Raw genomic sequence first — 22245 nt, 5'->3', positions numbered from 1 at the left:
TGGCCAGCCAGCAGTCCCTACTGGTTAGGCAACGCAGTCCCAATGTCCACTATCAGTTCGCCTGAACTGGTGCGAACCCGTAGCAACCCACCTCTGGCCTTCCCACTCCGAATCCCATATTTAAGCAGTTAAACAGTTATTCATCCCACCAAATATCTGTGTACTTTCTTCTGAAGATCAACAGTAATTGAAATGGTAGGGGTAAATGTGAGAGAGATTTAGATATAAAGACCAATATGAGGGCAATTGACTTCTTCTACTTTTATCCTGTTAAACTTGCTGAGATCTCATAATTCCCTCCTATCTCACCTGGTTGTTCCCTAATCCGAGGTACAGAGGCCTACAGTATCTGGGTTATTTGTGAGATAGACTTCCCTCTGGAGGGCGCTTTGGGACCATCTTTTCACTTTAACTTGGCTATTCCTGTTCTGTAGGCCCAGCCATATTTAATGACATACAAAAACAGCAACTATACTTACCACAAGGAAAATACTCCAGTTTATGGAAGCCAGATGCTGTGCAAGGATAAAGCACCATCCATTGAATATCCTACTTCAGGTAATTTTAGCTGTTTGACACCAAACATCAAGAGAAATCACAAAGGACAAATTTAAATGTTGCTTTTCGTGCCAAAAGCTAATATAAAAAATCAACTTGTTTCTCAATTTCTGAACATTTTTTGCTGTATTTTCAGCAGTGTCCCATACTTTTTAATAGATGAAGTTGCAGATATGATCCATGGCAACAACCATTAACATGGTGAGCAGGCCTGGATGAATATTGTTAACATCCATAAAAGAGAGCCAATTAGATCTAGTGGTGAAGGCACCAGCCTAGGAAACAGGAGAATGTGAATTCTTGTCCTCCCTTAAGCACAAAGCCAATTGGATGACTTTGGGCCAGTTATTCTCTCTCACCCCAACCCACCTGACAGGGTTGTTGTTGAGGAGAAAATAGGAGGAGAAAGGTGTATTGGACATGTTCGCTAACTTGAGTTATGTACAGAAATAATAAAACTGGGATGCAAACAAACAAAACGATATATTGTGGTCACTGGGAAGGAAGAGCCTTTTTAAGGAAATTTGGATTGTTCATTTATGCAAAATATAAAGGTGTGAGACTCACTCTTATGCATATTTATCACTAAGTAACTCAAAAAGAGTTCGGTTGAACTTATTATGAGGTGTATACAAGATTATAATCTAATTTATTGTAAATTTATGAAAACATCCTGATGATGTTGGCTGTGACTATACAAGTTTCTATTGTATTACTTACCACAGCTTTAAGATTTCTCAGAAAGATTTCTCAGATTTTTTTCTGCAACATATGAGAACAGTTGCATGCATTCTGGAATGAGTTTGCATATCTTGCTGAAATGCATTGATGCAATATATGTCCAGCTAGTTCATTAGGGTGCTTGCTCTTTCAATTGAAAAAAAAAATCAGATATGGTAATTTGGGGCTTAGCTGCTGTAAATAGTCATTTCTAACTTTGGGACCTTATTTGCATTATTATACAATTTTTTCTTAACAGTATGAATACTTTACATATAATTGTTAGCAACTGCCTTATTTAGTGACTGTTCAGTTAAAATAGCAATGAAAAAGTAACTTTACAACCAATCCTTGCATTTACAACCTGCTCAGGTCTGTAAAGCAAAGGAAGGCACTTCTGAAGTCCACAGGCATAGTTGTGTTTCACTTAACAACTTCAGTTTGCAACCAAATTGTTGATCCCAATTGTGGTTGTTAAGCAAGGACTATCTGTATTTATTTAGCATATTTAAAAACCACTAACTCCAATGGCTTTCAAGGAGAGGATAGAACCAGTGGAAACCATGAATTGGTAAAGTAATGCAATAATATCACATAAAAACAGTCAAGAAGTTATGTTCATTAACAGGAATGTTTGGAAGAAGTGGTGAGAGCTCTTTGGTGGAAGGGGAAACCTAAGTTGAAAGAAGAAGAAGAAGCATTTCCCATGCCAAAAGAAGAATGGCCCTGGAATACGATGCTTTGAAACCAGAGATGGGGGGAGGAGTCATGCTCCTAGTAACTTCAAAAGGCTAATACCATCTGGCAGTACCCAGAATCTGATGGAGTCATTACCAGCATTAATATAGAGGCATCATAGATTGATTGTGCAGGAAGTACAGGGAATGCACATCTTCTGAACTGGAACCATAACATTCAATGGTATCCTTCTCTGTAGAGAACGGGTGTGAAACAAAGGTGACATTATGAAGACATGTCTCACAAAAATTATGAGTAAGGCTTTTTCTTGCTGAAATTAGCAAGACTTGAATTCTGCTTCCTGCAAGAGGTTTAATTACAATGTTTATTTTCTTTGTTCCTTTTGTTTCACAGTGCATAGCCTAAAACCATCTGATGTACGAGTAATAGCTGCCTTGGGAGATTCCTTGACTGTAAGAAACCTGCTTCTTTTGCCTAGGAAAGCTGCAGTTCCCTTTGTTTATTTAAATACAGAGTACAGGTCCATATGCTGACTCCTGGGAGAGGCAAAGGCCGCTCCCACTGTGGAAATATAGCCGTAGGTTCATTGTAATTCTCAGCCCTAATGCGATTCCCCCCCCCCCTCCCACTGACTCAGTATGAATCAAATCATTAGGGTTCAAGTTTTCATGTAAATCCAGCCTGGCTTTTTCAACAAACCTGACAGCTTTAATAACTTCATTAAGTAATTTAATCAGGTATTGATAGCAGCTGTTTTGAGTCCTAAAGGAAAACTTCATCATTCTGTTACTTTATCCCTGACTGCCTGAACTCGAGCAAAGTTGAAGTATCAGTATGAGTGGCAAAAGACTTCTAAGTAACTGTTATTTTAATATAAAGCATAACAGAGGCTGATAGTGAGGAAAAAACAAAATCAAGTTGTTGGTTTTAGGGAGGGATTTGCTTGTTTGTTTTTTTGCAAATGCACCAACTTTAAAAGTTGATTGTTCATAGCAAGAGTTGAGATTTCAGATAAAGGATCACAGCCCTTAAAATGCCAGGTATCAAAGCCTTATGAACAGGTGTAGCTCAGTTGTTTTGGAGGCATTCTAAATAATGGTAGGAGTCAAATAATATAACAACCGGTTCTCTGCCCTAATGACCAGCTGGGTAGGCATGGCTTGGTGGTCATGTGACCGTGTGGGTGTGGCCAATTCAACGTCACTCAGGTCGATGGGCACTTTACCTTAGCTGTTACAATGTAATAAGGGCTAACAGGAGAGGCTGTTTCTGTAAGCAGGACAATAAAGATTAGGCTAGAAACAACACCAGAATGTTTCCTTTCTGCCTTCCTTACAGGATTAGCCCTGTAAAGTGGAAAAAAACAAAATGAGATTTCTTCCAATAACTGGTTCTCTGAACTGCTTAGAAAGTTAACAACCAGTTATCCCGGATAGGTGCGAACTGACTGAATCCCATCACTGATTCTAAGTGCTCATTTTGTGTAGCTGGGATGGGAGGGAGAATTAAGGTGGCAGGATTTCCTGATTGTTCCAGAATGGGAGGGAAAAACAGTGTAGAAGATTTCTGGATGTGGCCTAAGTGAGGGGCACCTGTTCTGACTCCCCCCCTTCTCCGTTTAGGAACGAAAGCCAAAAGCCATGTAACTAAAAAGGTTTCTTTTAATCAGTCCAAGCTCTTGTTGGCTGCAAGCCCAAATAAACAAAGATAATATCTCTGGCAAAAGTCCTATAACTCACAAAACACTGCAAAACAGGATTCTATATATCAGGCCACTTATCCAAGTTAGCTTCTCTCAATATATGAATGCGAACGAGGAACGAGAACAAGAATGTTGACTTCTGCAACCAGAGCGTGGCACCAGCAGTCCCTTTTATCAGCAGGAGGGGATCTTGATCAGCATCAGCTGTTTGTAATCACCTCCTATAGTTACTCCGTTGTCCTTTACGCTGAGTAGACCTGCGCCTGCATGCATCCTGATACAACTCCCAAATGCTTTCATGAACATTCCCTTTGATCCAATGCTCTGCCACCACCTGGTGGCCAACCAGTCTCTCCTCGCCCTGTTCAGAGTCGACACCCTGTCCAGGGTCCTCCACTTCTCCAAGGCCAACTCATAAGCCCCCTCGCTGTCGGAGTCCAGCTCCAACGGCTCCTGCCGGGCCACAACAGGCACCCATATATAAATTGTGCCATTGCTTCTACCAGTCCTTTTCATTTTGTCTCTTTGTTGCACTCTATGGACTACCAAGCAGTATTCTGTTTTTTTGTGCCTTATGCACCAACCTCATTCTGACTTCCCTCCATCCAGCTTCACTTGAATAAATAATGGGACAATAGTAGTACAAGAGCTGAGTGAACTGATAGTGTATCATTTCTCGATGAATTTCTCACTATATTGCTCCATTAATCTTGCCTCCTGCTCATAACAGTTCAAAACACCACTTAGTGCATCCATACATCTTATTGATGGGACATGGTGTATGCCTCCCCTATTTCAAACCTTTCAAAATGCCATGCAAGGGAGGGTTATAATAATGATGGCTGGATAAAAGTGCCAAATCCACCTAAACATCTGGCTGACTTTGTGACCACTTATAATAATAAATTTTGGGCCACACTTAGAAAATCTGTGCATTTGACAAAATTTCCATCTCAGTTACAAAAGGCCACACTGCTTGGATTCTCACATGTACTATGTGGATAGATTACCACAGTCTAGATTCTTGGGAAGAACGTGATGCATATGAAGGCTAACAATAGTTAAAGAGCTGGCATTTGTGATCTCACATTTTTAGGTATATAATTTTTATATAAACATGACTAAAAAGAGGTCAGATGCCCCTGTTGTAAGTGCCAAAGACTTAAGGGGATAGTTTTATTTGAAGAATAAAAAAGGAAAAGAAACATAAATGATGAAATTGTTCTTTCTCTTCTTTTTGAGATAGGCTGGTATTGGAATAGGATCAGCACCAAATGATATGTGGGATATGCATACACAATATCGAGGCCTGGCTTGGAGGTAAGTCTTTGGGCTCAAGTCATGGCTGGTTAAAGAGTTATTCATCCATCCTTGAGTCAGCAGAAAAAACTGCTACAATATTCTGCTACAATAACAAGCGCAGTAGATGGCACTGTTCTTGATTGCTTAATTTCACTTTAGGAACTGATGGAGTCCTTTGGGTTAATTTCACAGCTGGTAGGGAAAACAAGCACTTGTCCTTCTCTCTTTCTGGACTGGAGCCAGTTTAGATAAATGCTTAGAACATAAACAGGTTTATCCACCTGTCAAGTTACCTAGCTAACAGATGGTAGCACCTATGACAGAACCAGAGTATAATGGGAGACAGTTCTCCCAAAGCTTCTTGTAACACTGCCTTCATCCTGTTTTTATAACTTTCATTATTGCAAAGGATTCACAGATGAGTGCTAAACTACAGTGTGGCCTTGATCAGATCACTGCCAAGACATGTCTGAAGCCGTTGCAACTGTCAGTCTGTGTGTCACTTATGAACTAGACTCCATTTCTTTTCAACCATGGTTGGGAATGTAACTCACTCATCATGGATTTGCTCCTCCTGACCCCCCCCCCCCCCGCTTTAACCCATATTCCCTTCTGTGAGTGTTACCTGTCCGCAGGGTTCACATCCTTTCAGAAGAGCCTTGGACCCATGTTTAGAAATAGCCCATCAGGCAACAGATGCAGGGCAAGAACTTTGTAAGAGCCCGGTGCCATTCCCCTCTGTGCTGCTGCTGTGTGCCTGTGACTATCAAAAGAATTGTTGCTGAACATGGGTTGAGCACTGTTTCAGAAAACCAAAATACACTCAACTTGACTATTTCTGAACATATTTTTTTTGGGGGGGAAGCATTAAACTATTCAGCAAGAAGGCCATTTTATTCATTTTGTACTTTTAAAGTTTCACCATGTGTTCTTTTTTTATTATTATTTTTTATTTGACATTTTCCAAACATTAAAAATCACAATTATAGTTTTACAGCTTTCTGTTATTGGTATTTCTTTTTTCTAATTTCCGGTTTTCCATTTTCCATTCTATTACTTTATACATATTCTTCTTTGTTTCATACTTTCTCATTTTTACAATATATACATCTATATACAATATTTCCTTCTATTGCTTTCTAAATATATGCCATCTCTTTTCATTGTGTTATGTGTTCCCTATGCATTGATTTTGCATCTCTTTTCAAGCCAGTTATAGCACCTGTTCCATATTTTGAGTACTCCGTTTCTTCTCTATCGCTTGGTTCCATCGTTAGTTTGTCCATTTCTGAGCATTCTGACACCTTTTTTATGATTTCTGCATTTGATGGAATAGTTTTTAGTTTCCAACTTTGGGCATATGGAATTCTGGCAGCAGTGATTGTATGAAGCATTAAATATTGGATAGCCTTATATGTTCTATATCTATGGGGCAAAATACCAGTTTTAAGGAGTTTAATTGAGATGATATCTGAAAAATCTAGAGAGCTATTATTTGGTGATATGCTAAGAATACTATGAGTCCATATTCCTTTCCCTGTAGGGTTACAGGTTTCAGAATTTTCTGGAGGAGGTCTAACTCCTGGATCTCTTTATATTTGCTATGCTGGATCTGCTATGCAAAGGAAAGTTTAAAAATTGTCCATTCCTTCAAAATAAAGGTTGCCTTTGTTCTATAGAAATCAAGGTATCTTTAGAATAAGAAACACTGGCTATGTTATGTGAAGGTTTCTATTGGCCATTAGCAAGTTCAGTGCTTGCTCAGATCATACAATCATTAACGTCCCATAAACACTTATTCATTTATTGTTAGAGAGAGATTGGCCATGCCAAGAGGAGGAGTCAAGTGAGTAATTAGTCTGGAATCATTATGTAGGCACTAGATGGCAAGGACCAACTATCCCTCCCTCCAAATGCTGTTGAACCTTATCTAGTCTAGCTCAGATGCAAACTGTCAGTCTGGGAAGATTGCTGTGAGACAGGCATTAAGCAATAAAATAACTAATGTAAATGATTGACATGTGGGTCTGGCTATCTGTGTCTGACATTAATATATCTTGACCTGTCCATCCTTTCCTTTTCCTACTATTTATATCAGCATGTCTTGGTTCCAGTTATTGTTCTACTTAAATTGCATTTTTTGAAAAAGAGGTTGTCTTTTATACTAATAGGGGCTTGGTGTTGCCTTCTGTTTTTCTCATTGCAGCATTGGAGGAGATGCTTCATTAAAGAATGTAACAACTTTACCAAGTAAGTCAAACCTGCTCCTACAATTGTGCTATGAGAAAATAGTAAATTCTGCCTCTGTGTGTTGTTATTAAGAATGAGTGATTCAGTAAGGATGGAATCCATGACACAATGCAGCACAGAACTCAATGTTGCAGTTGATATCAGAGTTATACTTAAAATTAGATATTGCTTCCTGATTTGAACGTTTGAACAATCAAAATATCATCTTATCTGTAGAGAGGAATAAGACCGTTTTGGTTTTTTTAAAGGCTTTTATTATAGACGGTTAATTTATTTGGAGGATTTGAATTTAATAATAAATTATAATGAACAAATAATTTATTAGTAAATTGAAATCCTCCAATATTTGTCCAGTTTTATTACCCTACAAAACATCGAATTCCCACTGAATGCAATAATATATAGTATATTTCCAAAAATAGTGAATAAGATGGGTAATATTAAAAAACCCACAATAATTGCTCAAAACAAAGCCATTTTTGAATTTAGAATGATACTTCAACAAGAAGAGTAAATAGAAAAAATGAAAACAAATTAAAATCCTGTGCAATATCAGCTTCTCTACTTTGGCAACCTCAGATTACCAGCTCCAGGTTAAGTCAATCCTGTAATCTCCATATCAATAATGTGTGTGTAATATGTATGTATGCACATACTTTGTATATGTATCTGCTAGAACACACACCAAAACCAGGTAGAGCTGTATGCATTTATTGCCTTTAAAATGAAAATATAATGCTTTAATTTATGAAAGGCATTAATTTTCCATCTATTATTCTTCCTTTCATATACACACTACCCTCACACATAGAAACCCTCTACACACACACGTACATATAAAATCCTTTTCTCTTTCCAACATGAACAGCAAAACAAGGGAAGCAAATGCCAGGAAGCCTTTCCAGACATACAATTTTTCTAAAATTTCAGTTGAAGACCTTTCTTTGCATCAGCACCTCTCGTTTCACACTCCATATATCCATGGGGTTTTTTGGCGATCATATTATAAGCAACTGTGTTCGCTTTTCGCTGATGATGTAAAACTATTCAACACCACCGGCAATGCTGCTACCCTACAAAAAGACCTTGACTATGTGTCAGAATGGTCAAACAATTGACAACTCCAAATCTCAACCAACAAATGCTCTGTCTTACACATTGCAAAAAAAAAAATCAGAACACAAAATGCAAGCTGGGTGGATATGACCTCATAGACAAACCCCACTCTGTCAAGGACCTTGGAGTACTCATCTCAAAAGATCTAAGTGCCAAAGTTCACTATAACAGCATTGCCAAAAAGGCATTAAGAGTTGTTAACCTAATCTTGCTTAGCTTCTTCTCTGGTAATATTGAACTGCAAACTTGGGTATACAAAACTTTTGCTAGACCAATTTTTGAATACAGCTCACCTGTCCGGAACCCACACTGCTCGCAACAGAATGCCTTACGTCACCAGGCTTGAAATTTTGATCTTAGACAACTTAGAACTTTGCAGTCTTCGATCTGCCCTAAGCATAGTTCCTAAAATTATCTGCTACAATGTCCTACCTGTCAATGAATACTTCAGCTTCAACCACAACAACACACAAGCACACAATAGACTTATGGTAAACAGCTCCAAGCTTGATTGCAGAAAATACGACTTCAGTAACAGAGTAGTCAATGCCTGGAATGCACTACCTGACACTGTGGTTTCATCCCCAAAACCTCAAAACTTTAACCTTAGACTATCTACTGTCGACCTCACCCCATTCCTAAGAGGTCTGTAAGGGGCGTGCATAAGCGCACCAGCATGCCTACTGTTCCTGTCCTAATATTCCCTTATATTCGTATTCATTTCATGTATTCATAATCATGTTTATACTTATATCTGTTACCTAATCCATGCTTGACAAAATAAATAAATAAATAAATAATAAACAAACAAACAAACAAATAAATAAAGTTTTGTTGCCCAGTAATCCTGTTGTTCACTTTAAGAAACAAGAAAAGCTATAATTCAATAGCGCAGCACACGTTTTACATGGATACAACCTCAGATTCAATCTCTGGCATCTCCAGTAAAATTGGGAAAGCACTGGAGTATTCCTGCTGATCAGTGATCTCTAAAGCATTTTCTGATGTTCATACATAACCCCAAGAAGTGCTAGTCATATACTGGTAAGAGGGACAATGGCCTTGTCCCTCTTACCAGCATATTCTTGAAAAGACTTTGAGGACTTATGACAAGATGTTTGGGTTAAGAACTTCATTGTGGGCTAATTTGGTTCCACCACAAAACCTCACTCGACTAAACCGCGCACGACTAAATCGTGTCGCAGACATCATCAACAGGGCAAAAACAGCGCAGAGACAGAAGCACGCTGTAAACCCTAAACCTAAAATTAACCCCTAAATCTAAACCTAACCCGCCTAAACCTAATCCTAAACCTAACCCTAAATCTAATCCTAACCCTTAACCTAACCCTAAACCTAACCCTAACCCTAAACCTAACCCTTACCTTAAGTTGAATCGGCTTGCTTTCAAAGCGCTATTTAAAGTGCCCTTCTTTCTCCGCGCTGGCTGTTGTCGCCCTGTTGATGATGTCAGCGATGCGGTTTAATCGGGCGCGGCTTAGTCGAGCGCAGTTTTGACCGGTCACGGGCTAATTTATCATTAATTTGGTCTGATACAATGCTAACCCTATGAGAAACAGATCACTACATCTAGTAACTGTTGAGTAACCTTTCCTCTAAAGAGATTCTTTTCTTTTCTTTCTTTCTTCCATGATTTGCCATTTCTTCCAGATATCCTTCGTGAATTCAATGCTAACCTCACAGGCTATTCAATTGGTATTGGTGAATTTACTGAGGCAAATGCCGCTCTCAATTTGGCAGTTCCAGGAGCGCAGGCTAAGTATGTTTTTTTTAATAGTGCAAACACAAAATTTGCAAAATGTTGCATTCTAGAATGTTTATATCTTCTTCAAGATTGCTTAATTTGGCCCAGCAGTTTTCCAGCAGCAAATTTTCCAGAATAGCTAATAGTTCATGGTGTTCTTGAGACTATCTAGGCACTTCTAACATGGATGACTGTTTCATTAGCCAGAAAGTGGAAACCTCTGTGGCCCCAAGGGCTGAATTAAATTTTGAAACTGCATATTTATTTTTTATTTATCTATTATACTGCATTGTTGACATACAAATCCATGTACTGCACATGTACATTAAATCTGTTTTCTTCTCTCCCAGTGTTTCTGAGAGATTTGTTAGGAATAAGGCACTTTCTGTCCAATGCTTCTGTTTGCTAATTTATGGTTTTTATTCTAGCACTGTTTAGAAAGACTGGTAGGTCCTGGAGAGCAGTCATACTCATTTTTGTTTTCCAGTAATTCTGCTTAAGGTTGTTTATTTCCTCATTGATTTCTCTGTTGATCAGAGAAGAACGTGCTGTTCCTGCTGCTAATGATAGAAAATCAATCATCTGTTTATCTTGATCAGCTTTCCAGTAAGAAAAATAGGTGAAACTCCTTGTGGATCCCTGACATGCTTGAAAGCTCACCTTTGCAGGATTACTTCACCTAGATGAAGTAACCAAAGTGACAGATTGAAAATGTCATGAAATGTCAGAAAATTATTTTTATTAAAATGTTTACTATTATATTCTTAATGCTAGGGATTATAAGAGGTGTTTGCAGAAAATTCTGCTTCATATCCCTTCAATTTTGGGTGCTGTTCATCCCCTTCAGGATGGAAATTGTCTTGGGACATGAAAAAGACATGAAGGGAATAGCACATCAATATTATCCAACACTTTTATCTTGGAAATTATAATGTAAAGGTTTGTTCCTTTGACATCTCTTGGCTTTCCTTAAAAGTATTTTGAGACAACGTATTATGTCCACTTGAGAAAGAAGTGGAGAATAATAAGTATTTTCTCTTTCCCCTTTTTCCAAAAGCTGCCATTATGTTCACTTTACACATTATATTATTACAGTGTCCATGAATTTGTCAATACTTTTCCTAGAAGTTATTTGCACTCTATGTTATATACTAAGGATAAAACAGATGGATATATATCCTGGATTTTCACCCACTAGCCATATACATCAAGGAATTATCTTATCAAAGTTAATTATTTATCTCCACTGATACGAAGCTGTTTCAAGAAATATCATGACATCCTTATGTATGGGAAATCTATGAAACAAAACAAATGAGGGAACAGACCAACAACTCACTTCAAATTCTGAGACCAAGGGTTACCTGCTCTTCCAATTTTCATCACTATTAAGATGCTTCTATATAAGAGCTTCAGGCATAACTCAAGAATGAGGTGGCATGCTGCCTTCCTTCCTTCTTTCCTTCTTTCCCTCCCTCCCTCCCTCCCTCCCTCCCAAAAACACAATAATTTCTAATACTATTAAATTTTATGCACAACTGAAAGCAAAATGCTACCATGTATTTCTGAAGAAGCAGATCTGATTGGATAGATTCTGAAGCTCCTAGCTGTTAGACATGAGTCATCAACCACTTTTGCTTATGAATCACTCTCTTTTTCTGAGTACTATTTTACTTATCCCACTGTAAACAAAAGCAATATATGATGGTCCTATATTAAAGAGTTCCTTGGGGGGACTTCCACACAATAGTTGTATTGTGCAATATCATAGTCTTTTCACAATGCTTTATTAGGGGAGCCAGAGTGGTACTTGTATTTCTGTTGCTTTTTAACAAAGTTATCTTTTTAGGTATGTTTTCAGGCATCAGTTCTCTATCAACTTGATTCATCTTTTTTTCTTATTTTTGTCCATAGGGATCTACCAGTTCAAGTAAAGCGTCTTGTAAAAATTATGAAAAATGATTTGGTAGGTTGGCAACATTCAAGGAATTCATTTATTTGTCACTGTTGTGCAATGGCTAAGTCCATATGGTGCCAAGTGGAGTATCAAATATCCCCACAAACCTTTTTACCTTTTCACACTTGGTTCCAACTCCTACTTAAGATTTAGCTTCGTAGACTTTGCTATTTCCATCTATTAGGGAGTCCTTACATTCACCTGGGGTGTATACATGAAAGGACTCTCATAATCTATGCTGCCTTTCTGGAAATTAAAAGGTGAAAAAGAAATAATTTCAATAAGGCTACCTACAACTTTGTAGTTGTTTCTTTGATAACTACCAAGAAATAAGATTAGGATTCAAATTCACACATATCAAAAGTACATGTCAAAGAGGTAGTATTCTGTCTCTCATGAGACTGTGGATTATATGCTTAGCAAGTAGCCCAAAATTTGGTGAACAGTCAAAATCATAACAATTTTGTGATTTATTCACAATGACAATAAATTGCATTTTAAACGTGTAGGATGATATCCTTATATTTGCATATAAAAACCAGAACTGATATGCTGTATTATTTCATTATTTTCATTCAGAAAGCCAAATTCAACACTGACTGGAAGGTCATAACAATATTTATTGGAATCCGAGATCTCTGCAACTATTGCAAAGATACTGTAAGTTTTTTGAATGTTTATAAATCAATATTTTAGTTGTGGGGAATTATTAACATTGCAACTTTGAACTAGAAGTTCGATAACTGAACAACCTAATGACAACTATAGAACTCAATTGGAAGTTGTAACAATATTTGCAGATTAATACCAGAGAGATTAGTTATGCAATCTCTCTGAAGCAATTTTCTGGAGTGAGGATAAAGCTTCAGATGTAAACTGAAAGGTGATCACTTTTTCCTCCCACCTACTTTATTCCGTCCATGGTTTGATTGTAATTTTTTATAAACTCATGGCAATTAACTGATAAACTCTCTATAATTCTCCTGGGCTAATTTGATGATTCAAAAGTGCCAGATTTGCACAGGGGAAAAAAATGAGGACAGCTGTCCTTGCTATGCTATCTCAGATTAGTTCCAGAAATATTAGAACAAGAAAAGAAAATTAGAGAATCTCATAGATTTTCAGAAGTTGCATAATGTAGTTCCATCGGCTGGTATCAAGCCAATGTTTCTGACACTGGTATTCATTTACCATGATCAAAAGAGAGTAACTGACATTTTCTTCTTTAAACTTTGGAAAATGAATGTATAATATCTTTTTCCCTGTTAGTAAATATAGTAAATGTATTTTTGCTTACAAATATACAAACTGACCTTTTTTAAAAAAAAAATATGCAGATAGTTAATCTCTAAAAGTATGCTGGTTGAAGTCAGTTAAAAAAAATATTGCCCAGCCGTTGACTTATTTTTTTCCTCTTAGTTAAGAACTGCCAAGTTGATATATCTGGTATACAGCTTTTTCTGTAAATTGAAGTCTCTGACCTTACAAAAACTAGCAACAATTCTAACCTTTGAGGATTGAGTAGAAATTAGCTTAAGTTATTTACTCTTTCCATTCTCTGCCTGAAGAACTAATATAACATTTTAACCCAGCTAAAATGAATGCAGTTACATCCCCCACTCCCCAGTATGAAAACCTGTACAATCAGGTGCCCTCTCATGGAAAATATTCTGTTGGAAGTAGTTATAATTTTTTGTGCAAAAATTTTGGATGGGCGAATTTAGCATTTAAATGCTTCAGGGCATTCAATAAGCCTACAGGCAGTCCACGATTTATGATCACAATCGGGCCCAAAATTTCTGTTGCTAAGTGAGGTGTTTGTTAAGTGAGTTTTGCCCCATTTTACAACCACGGTTGTTAAATGAATTACTGCAGTTGTTAAGTTAGGAATACGGCTGTTAAATGAATCTGGCTTTCTCATTGACTTTGCTTGTCAGAAGATTGCAAAAAGATGATCACATGACTCTGGGACACTGCAACGGTCATAAATACGAGTCAGTTGCCAAGCATCTGAATTTTGATCACGTGACCATAGCAATGCTGCAACAATCATAAGTGTGAAAAAGGTCATAAATCATTTTTTTCAGTGCCATTGTAACTTTGAATGGTTATGAAATGTACTGTCGTAAGTTGAGAACTTAATTGAGGTATCCAGATGACTAAGTTTGTGCATTGTCTTTCTAGCACTGCTTTTAGTTAGGCAATACTAGTTCATTATTGCCTGCATCTTTGTCTGATTTACTTACAGCATAGTACTGTACATGAACCCCATATTATGTTTTCCAGTAGAGAGTCAATGCTCAAGAACAATCACATATTTTAATTCATAGAATCTGCAACAATTCACTTAACCTTTCCTTTTCTATAATCAGTAACAGCCTCTTTCTATGTCTCCTCCCAATTAGAACCACTATTCAGCGGTAAACTTTTCAAATCATGTTCAAGAAGCACTTGACTTGCTTCATACAGAGGTAGGTAGGTGGTTGTTGCTCAGATAACATCTGTTCATTTCGTCTTGCATAATTGTTCATTTTTTGCTGATTCTCAGTCAAAAGCCATATGTCGCACACTTTCAATTGAGGTCACATCTCACTCCATCTGCAAGGGGACTGCATTTTCTCAATACTCAAGAGCCATTATTCTATTTCTGTAATAAAATAATGTAATTCTTCTTCCTTGTATTGTCAACTGCAAAATGAGTATTACAAATACACCTATACATGTATCACAGGATCTTTTCAGACCTAGTATAAAAATCCTAATGTTTTATTTTTACAGTCTCCTTTACACTGGGTTACCCTATGGCATTTTAATGGAGTATCCTGCAAATTGGAAAGGATTTGGAAATGTGGTTTTGCAGTTGCAATAATAAAAGGCTATCTTGCATACAGGCAAATAATACAAAGCCAAGGAATCATATGTTTCAGTGTTTAATGGAATGTAATTAAATGGAAATAGGGAGACAGATTTTTTTTGTACTTTGCTAAAATCAATAGAAGTGAACTTAGCATATTTTCTTTGACCTGAATAATTACTTTCTGGTCCCAATCTTTCCCGACCAGATCCATCTAGATAAATTGGGCTGTAACTCCATTATCTGTGATATAATGGAGTAAAAAGCATGTCCATGCAGAGATAGGAATGTGAAGAGAATGCAAAGGGAATCTGGTGAAACCTGATAGGAGGCAAATTAAATATGACAGCAGCTTTGAAACTACTATAGAACAGATGCAAGCTCTGTGTTACATATAATGCAATTTGGATAATTAACTCTTTTCCTTTTCAGATACCTAAAGCTCTGGTTAACCTGGTGGAGGTGATGGATCTTCTCCCTTTAAGGCAACTGTTTCTAGATAGCAGATTACCATGTGCTGTGCACTTAGCAGAGTAAGGTCCTCTTGCATCCAAGCTATTAATTTATATAAAAACCACTAAGTATCCAATGACTAGTTCTGAAATTTAATGACTAAAAAAGAATTGCAACATACTAATTTATACATGCAATATAACCAATTTCATTGTATACATGATGTAGAATGACAATAAAGGCTTTGAAACTAAGGCTTACGCATAGACTTTATGACCAATATAACACAGAAAAACAAGACTACATTAAAATTCAATGACATCTCATTTTGCTGATGTATTTTCTCTGCTAAATCATGATTCAGCATATATCTTTAAAAGTAAATGAGATATTACAGTACTTGTTCTTCCCTGTCATTAAACTGGCTATTTTGGATCCAATACAATCTGGTCATTCACTTATTCAGATTTCTCTTGCATAAGTGAGACCTGCATGTTAAGTGTTGCTGTTTTGCATTTCATTACTTTACGTTCTCCTTCCTCCCCATTTTTCTTCTGGCTTTACTTCTCCTTAACATTCAATGGTCATTGAACACATCTGGTTCTCATTAAATTGATTTGAGATCCTCACCCTGTTAGATTGTTATTTCTCAACCTCAGCAATTTAAAGCTGTGTGAACTTCAACTCTGACAATTCCCCAGCCAGAGTTGAAGCCCATACAGCTTAAAGTGTTGCTGAGGTTGAGAAACACTGTTCTAAAGAATTGCAGGGGGTGGGAGGGTCGGGGTGGGGAATTATTTTGGATTGCTACAGACCTGCTGATGCCTCCTGTAGAGCTTTTGCTATGTAAATTATAGAAATTGCAGCTTTATTCCAGAACAGAGAGAAATTTTGTACTCTAGATTTCAATTAACAAGTAAAATATCAATAATGACTCTCAAGAGGCTAAACTACAGCTAAATAATAGATATTCAGATACTTTTGTTGAACCAAAGGCAGAGATAACCTTGTGGGGAATTGTCTGTGTTTGCAGCATGACACTCCCTGGTTTTCCCACATCTTGCCCCTAGATAATAACTAGCACACAACAAGGTCTTCAGTGTTTTGGGAAAGAGAGGGAAGGTGGATTGTTTATTTATTCTGTGAGCATATTGCTTTCCTGACAACTCTTGCTTCATAAAAGGATAAGCCCAGAAATAAAGATGGGTAGAATCAAAACCTTCTGCATTTTAATATCATTTTATCCACATTCATCATTAAGGAGAGACCACTACTAAAAACCTCATATCTCTTTGAAGAAATGAAGTATATAGATATCTGCTTCCTTACTAGAGAAACTGTTTACTTTATGACTGTATCAGCTTTTTTTGTTTATTTGTTCTATATATGCCTTTTCTTCCTATATTTTCATATGCAGAGATCATTGCAGTTGCCTTCTTTCCCTTGAAGAAGGCTCATTAGGTCTCCTGGTATTGGAGGAAGCAATCAAAGCTTATCAGGTAGGAGTGCCATGAATCAATACTGCCATTTTGTGGATTGTCTATTCTACACTCTTGTCATGTTGTTTCTAATATAACATTATGCATTACATTTGATGGTTATACTAGATAACATAAAGCTACCATGTCCCTCAATATGCTGTGTTATAATCCAAAAATCCAATTTCTGGATCTTTTAGATCATGAATTGTTTTGATTCAAAAGTAAAAGATCTTTTCTTGCTTGATTAATGGGAATTAGCCAAGGAATTGAAGGATGGATCTTTATATTTCTTATATTTCTTTCACAGAGCAAAATACAGAAACTAATTAAGAGTCACAAGTATGATACTCGAGAAGATTTTACAGTTGTACTACAGCCATTCCTCCGTGATATTTCATTACCTGTTTTACAGGTATGTTCTAGATTCCCGTTTACTTATTTTATTTTACTTTTTTTTGCTCTTCGGTACAAGAACAATTATTCCAAGGTAGGTTACAAAGCAATAAAACCAGGAACAACAGCAATAACAATATCTTTATTTTGTACAAATCAAGATTGTACATAATGTTCCCATTCCCTATTTTCCTACAATGACTATCCACAGAATCAAAATAAATTTAATGGGATGCATATATCTATGAGATCCTGAAAATGCAAATATAATATTATTTTGATATGTTTGAACTGAGTTACAGACTCTGGGAAACATGCTTTATGAAATCGTTCAACCATAAATAGAAAATGGCCTGTAGAAACAAATCTGACCTGTCAAAGCATTGCCTAAATTTCTGTCTTTGTTACAGTACAAATTCGTAGAACATTCATAATATAATCTGAGCAAAATCACATCATTATTTTCTAGAATATGGAATAGCTGGTGTGCTTTGGATCAATTTTCTGTTTTTCTTTGTATTATATTTAATTATATTTAATATATTAATTATATATTATATTACTTATTTGTGGACTGAAATTCACAGCATAAATTCCTAGCATCACTTATACTAGGCTGGATTCTGTGTTCCTTACATAGAATTGAGATTAGCTATATCAACACTGGACAAAGAAGACTGATAGCATAACAACAGAAATCAAAATATCCTGTTATCAGGAAAGGCACATTCTTACATGTATTACTTTCATATTTCAAAAAATTACAATAATTATTTTTCCATATTATGAAAAAAATTCATGCTTGCATCATGTGCTTTAGCAATTTATGCATATGATGTCATTCATGCATTTTAATACTTTAAATGATTGCTTTTTCAACATTTAGTTTTCATGAAATAAAAGAAAAATAAAATCTATTCTGCAAAAGTTAAAATTCAAATATGCTGGAGAGAGTTCACATTAAACCTCATTTCATAATGTAGATTAGGGAATGTAATGCTATAAAAACCAAGGTATTGCAAGATTTATATTAGGTTTAAGGGAATGTTCATTTAGAATGAATTGAGCATCTTTAGTGCTCTGTGATCTGAAGTCTTTTCACCTTTTAAATCTGTAATGGATCAGATCAATGACTTATCCAATATTGTACCCATAGTGGTCGTTCCAGCACCTACTGAAAACACACAAACAGAACATGATTGTAACTTTACTCATATGAACACTGGTACTCAGAGCATACTGTCTAACATTTCCTCAGATTAGCCAGAATTTTCCATCAGTTTGCCTAATCCCCTATTAAAGTTGTTTGAGTTGGGGTCCATCATCACACTTTTTGATGAGGAATTTCATAGTTTGATTCTGTACACTGTAAACTTTTGTTAATCTGTCTGAATCTCTTGTTGTACACTTCATTGAATGATTCTGGTTTATGACACAAGTAGAATAAAGTATTTATGTTAAAATTCTAGTTCTCTTTGAAAAAAATTAATATGGGTTCTGTTTGGCTTTGTAATGTTTGCATCTTTAAAAGCATAATAACAACAATGATGCTTTTCTCATTTTCAGGATGAGCGACTAGATACCTCCTTCTTTGCACCAGACTGTTTTCATTTTAGCCAAAAATCACATTCCCAACTTTCTAGAGCTCTCTGGAACAATATGGTGAGGCACCTACTTCGGGGAATAATTCAGATTTGAAATGGCTGTATTGTTTTATTTGGATAATGTGTACATTCCTACCAAAAAACAGTAAGCTGATAACTTACTATCAACACTAGTGAATCTGATTGAATGTCAATGCTAAGGACTATAATTTTCTCTCCATCCCCATTATGTTTGGACTTTGTTTTCTGCTCATCTTAACTGAATCTTGAATTGGGTAATTGCTGTATTTTGTTCTCAGAATTTTTTAGAATATCATGCAAGAAGATATTTATAACTTTTATATTTGCCCATTGCTTTTTTATCTCTTTTTTATTACACAAAAACTGTGAAAGCAGTAAATCAAATAGTTGCATGGGACTTTAAATCAAACAGCTACATAATCATATCTTTCTTTTACTCTCTAGCTTCAACCTGTTGGAAAAAAAGCTGTTTCCTTCGATTTTATGGATAACATAACACTGAGTTGCCCTTCTCCGGTAAACATAATATTGTCTTCTTCTAGTGCAAGGGTTTTGTGGGAATGAACAATTTTGGTATCAAAGCAACAGCCAATAATGTTTGAATGCCAGCAGTTTAACAGTTCATGCTTAATTATGAACAGATGTCCTTTGATGATCTTGAGTTTTGAGGACCAAGCAAATTTCCAAGTAACTTTTTGGTTGAAGGTAGAAATCCTTGGTCCTATTCCTCAACTATTAGACTGAAATTCTAGACAATTTTACCACAAAATGTAATGCAGCTTAGTTCTGATTCTAAATAGCATGTATAGGATTACACTGTTAATCTATAAATAAATTTATATCCTGTACTACATCCGTGTACTAGATAAAATAGAAATATTTCCAAAATAAGCTTACAAATTTCATATGGGTCTGCCAATTCTTATGTCCTTCACATCTACTAGGAAGAACTAGTGGTTTTAGTTCTGGAAAGTTCTTACCTCACTCATATACTTTAGTGGCATATTTATACAGATTAACATCACAATCCTGCCCAGGTTTATTCAGAAAAAAGATCCATTGCATCTTATTCATAGTAAATAGGCATAACTGCAGCATAATATAGATATTTAAAATTAGGGTTTTTATTTTATTTGACCTTACCAGTTATGGAATTTGCCCATCTTCTTTAATCTATGGGATTTCAAGATCAGAAATGGATTTGCTGTGTGCCTTTGTGGGATAAGGCAGCTCTGATTATTTTTCCATGTCAATGGAAAAATATCTTTGGATTGTCTAGCCAAACTATATGCAAGATGGCTAAACACTTTATGGCTGAGTAACATAATGGTTAAATATCAGTGTTTCTCAATGTTAGCAATTTTAACATACCTTGACTTATACTCCTAAAATTTCCAAAACAGAGGGTGAAATTCATTTTAAAGTTACCAAGGTTGAGAAACATTGGACTAGAACTATAGAGAATTAGCTTCATTCTGAATCATGAAAGAAGACTGGATGCCTTTGAGTCTCACACTATTTCTCAGCCCACACTAAGTCTCCAGGTGTTGCTGTCAGGGAATAAAAATAGTGGGCAAAGTGCTATTCATGATGTGTTGAGCTCTTGGAGATATAACGAAACCAACAAATAATAAGTAGCCTCCTACACAACATAAGGCAAATGGACCAAGCAATATTTTTTTATTTTATTTATCTGCATGTTAGATGTAAATGCAATTTGTTCTACATCTGTTAAAATTTGTGATGAGTTTTTTTTCCTGCGAGACATACTGTACAGTTTAAAATGCAACACAGTAAAACCATGACGATAAACTGGTTTGTACTGTACTCCTTTTTTAAAAAAAATGAGTGGGGGAATAGCACTCTCTTTGGGTTACATTTGATGAAGTAGGATAATCTGAAAAGTGTCTCTGTAATCTTTACAAGGCAAGGGTGTTTGAGTGAGATTTACAGATTTGTTTGCATCTGTGCAGTGCCTACATTTGAACGTTGGAAGGAGCCCTGGGAGGCGTCTTTTAAAACACTTCATGCACAAAGCAGCAAATCATTCTGAGCAAACATTCATATCTGACCTTTGATAAGTGTTTAGGGAAATGGGATTCTCCATACTGGTAGCAGCAGAAAGTGAGCATAGCTTGGGATTTTTCTGATTTTCGGAACAGATTTTTCTGTTATATTCTGTTCTATTAGAATTTGGATTATTAAACTGTCTGTAATTCTAATTTTTCTCTCTACCCAATTTTATGTGACAAATAAGCCAGCTATTTGTGCATTATCTCATGAGGTGATGGCTCTTTCTGTCACCAAACAGCCAACTTATAGCATTGTGCAATATGAAAAGATGAAAAGATATACACATTTTTTCACGCACAAGATTCCAGACAATTGCATTTTTCATCTTAATACTTATTTGAAGTAGTCTCATTATGGAAGCTAATCTCAGTTCAAAATTTCCAGTTTGCCTCCTTTATATAAATAGGCTGGTTCCAAAATAATCTCCTTTTTTGTGAGAGAACCATTATTTGCAGCATTGCTAGACTTGCAGACTTAGCTGCGGTCAAGGGGCTAATCTAGTGGCTTGAATCTATGCTTCTGTTTTTCTGTATTGAAATTTTGAAGCTTGGTGTTCATGTGCTTTCTCTATTAGCAACAACCTTTCCTGCGTACCTTCAAAAACAGCAATGCCACAAATCCATCAGAAAATCCTACCAAGTTGCCAGACCAGGTAATCCCTTTATTATTTACTGTGCATTATTTCTCTTAGCATATTCATGTTTTCTGGTATCCACAGAATGCTTTCACATCCATACAGTTTTGTAACAACATTTTTGGAAGTGGTAGGCCAATATCTCAAAAGTAATTCAGTTGGCTTCATGCTTAACAGGGGCCTAGAATTCAGGTTGCCACGCTCTTATTTCAGCATCTTTAACCAGTACACCAAACTGTTTCTCAATTGTGGGCAATAATAATGAACAAGGCTGGATGTAATTCTGTTCCTGATATCCCAAGGATGACTCAGTAATTTCAAGTTCCTCTCTTGAAGCATAGAAATAGGATGTAGCTGTCCCTTTGAAACACAAGTTGTTTCTAGATTTCTTGTAGTTTATTACAACCAATAGGAACAATTTCCAGTGATATGCTGACTGTATTTTGTTTTTAAGAACTGGGGTAGCAAACTGCCATGTTCTGTACAGACTGGATCCAGAGAAGTCCCCACATCAGGTGAGAAATAACTGCTCATGCAGTAAAAATAATAATTTAAGGTATTTTCCTCCTCTCTCAGTGCAACTTTTATGTAAAATTCTGGGGTTTGGGGAGAAACAAACATCTGTAGTTTTTTTTTTTTTTTCTATTTTTTATAATCTTAAGC

At 36.2% G+C, this 22245-nt stretch overlaps 1 protein-coding gene across 1 annotated transcript in view; it reads left to right on the top strand.

Moving 5' to 3' along the window:
* The window catches only part of PLB1 (phospholipase B1), a 102515-nt gene that overhangs the window by 47153 nt on the left and 33117 nt on the right, over positions 1-22245 (top strand). The window contains exons 29-43 of the mRNA XM_087717892.1: positions 435-558; positions 2371-2429; positions 4926-4999; positions 7188-7231; positions 10019-10127; positions 12027-12078; positions 12649-12729; positions 14475-14540; positions 15356-15456; positions 16794-16875; positions 17165-17269; positions 18817-18912; positions 19320-19391; positions 21523-21600; positions 22037-22097. Coding sequence (XP_087574018.1) covers positions 435-558; positions 2371-2429; positions 4926-4999; positions 7188-7231; positions 10019-10127; positions 12027-12078; positions 12649-12729; positions 14475-14540; positions 15356-15456; positions 16794-16875; positions 17165-17269; positions 18817-18912; positions 19320-19391; positions 21523-21600; positions 22037-22097 — 1204 coding nt within the window. The remainder of the gene's footprint in view (positions 1-434; positions 559-2370; positions 2430-4925; positions 5000-7187; positions 7232-10018; positions 10128-12026; positions 12079-12648; positions 12730-14474; positions 14541-15355; positions 15457-16793; positions 16876-17164; positions 17270-18816; positions 18913-19319; positions 19392-21522; positions 21601-22036; positions 22098-22245) is intronic.

Source organism: Thamnophis sirtalis, unplaced genomic scaffold (genome assembly GCF_051295495.1).
Source record: "Thamnophis sirtalis isolate CommonGarterSnake01/CBP01778 unplaced genomic scaffold, rThaSir2_p1.2 scaffold_6, whole genome shotgun sequence".
NCBI lineage: Eukaryota > Metazoa > Chordata > Lepidosauria > Squamata > Natricidae > Thamnophis > Thamnophis sirtalis.
The sequence above is the reverse complement of the archived record's forward strand: the minus strand, read 5'-3'. Positions and strand labels throughout refer to the sequence as shown.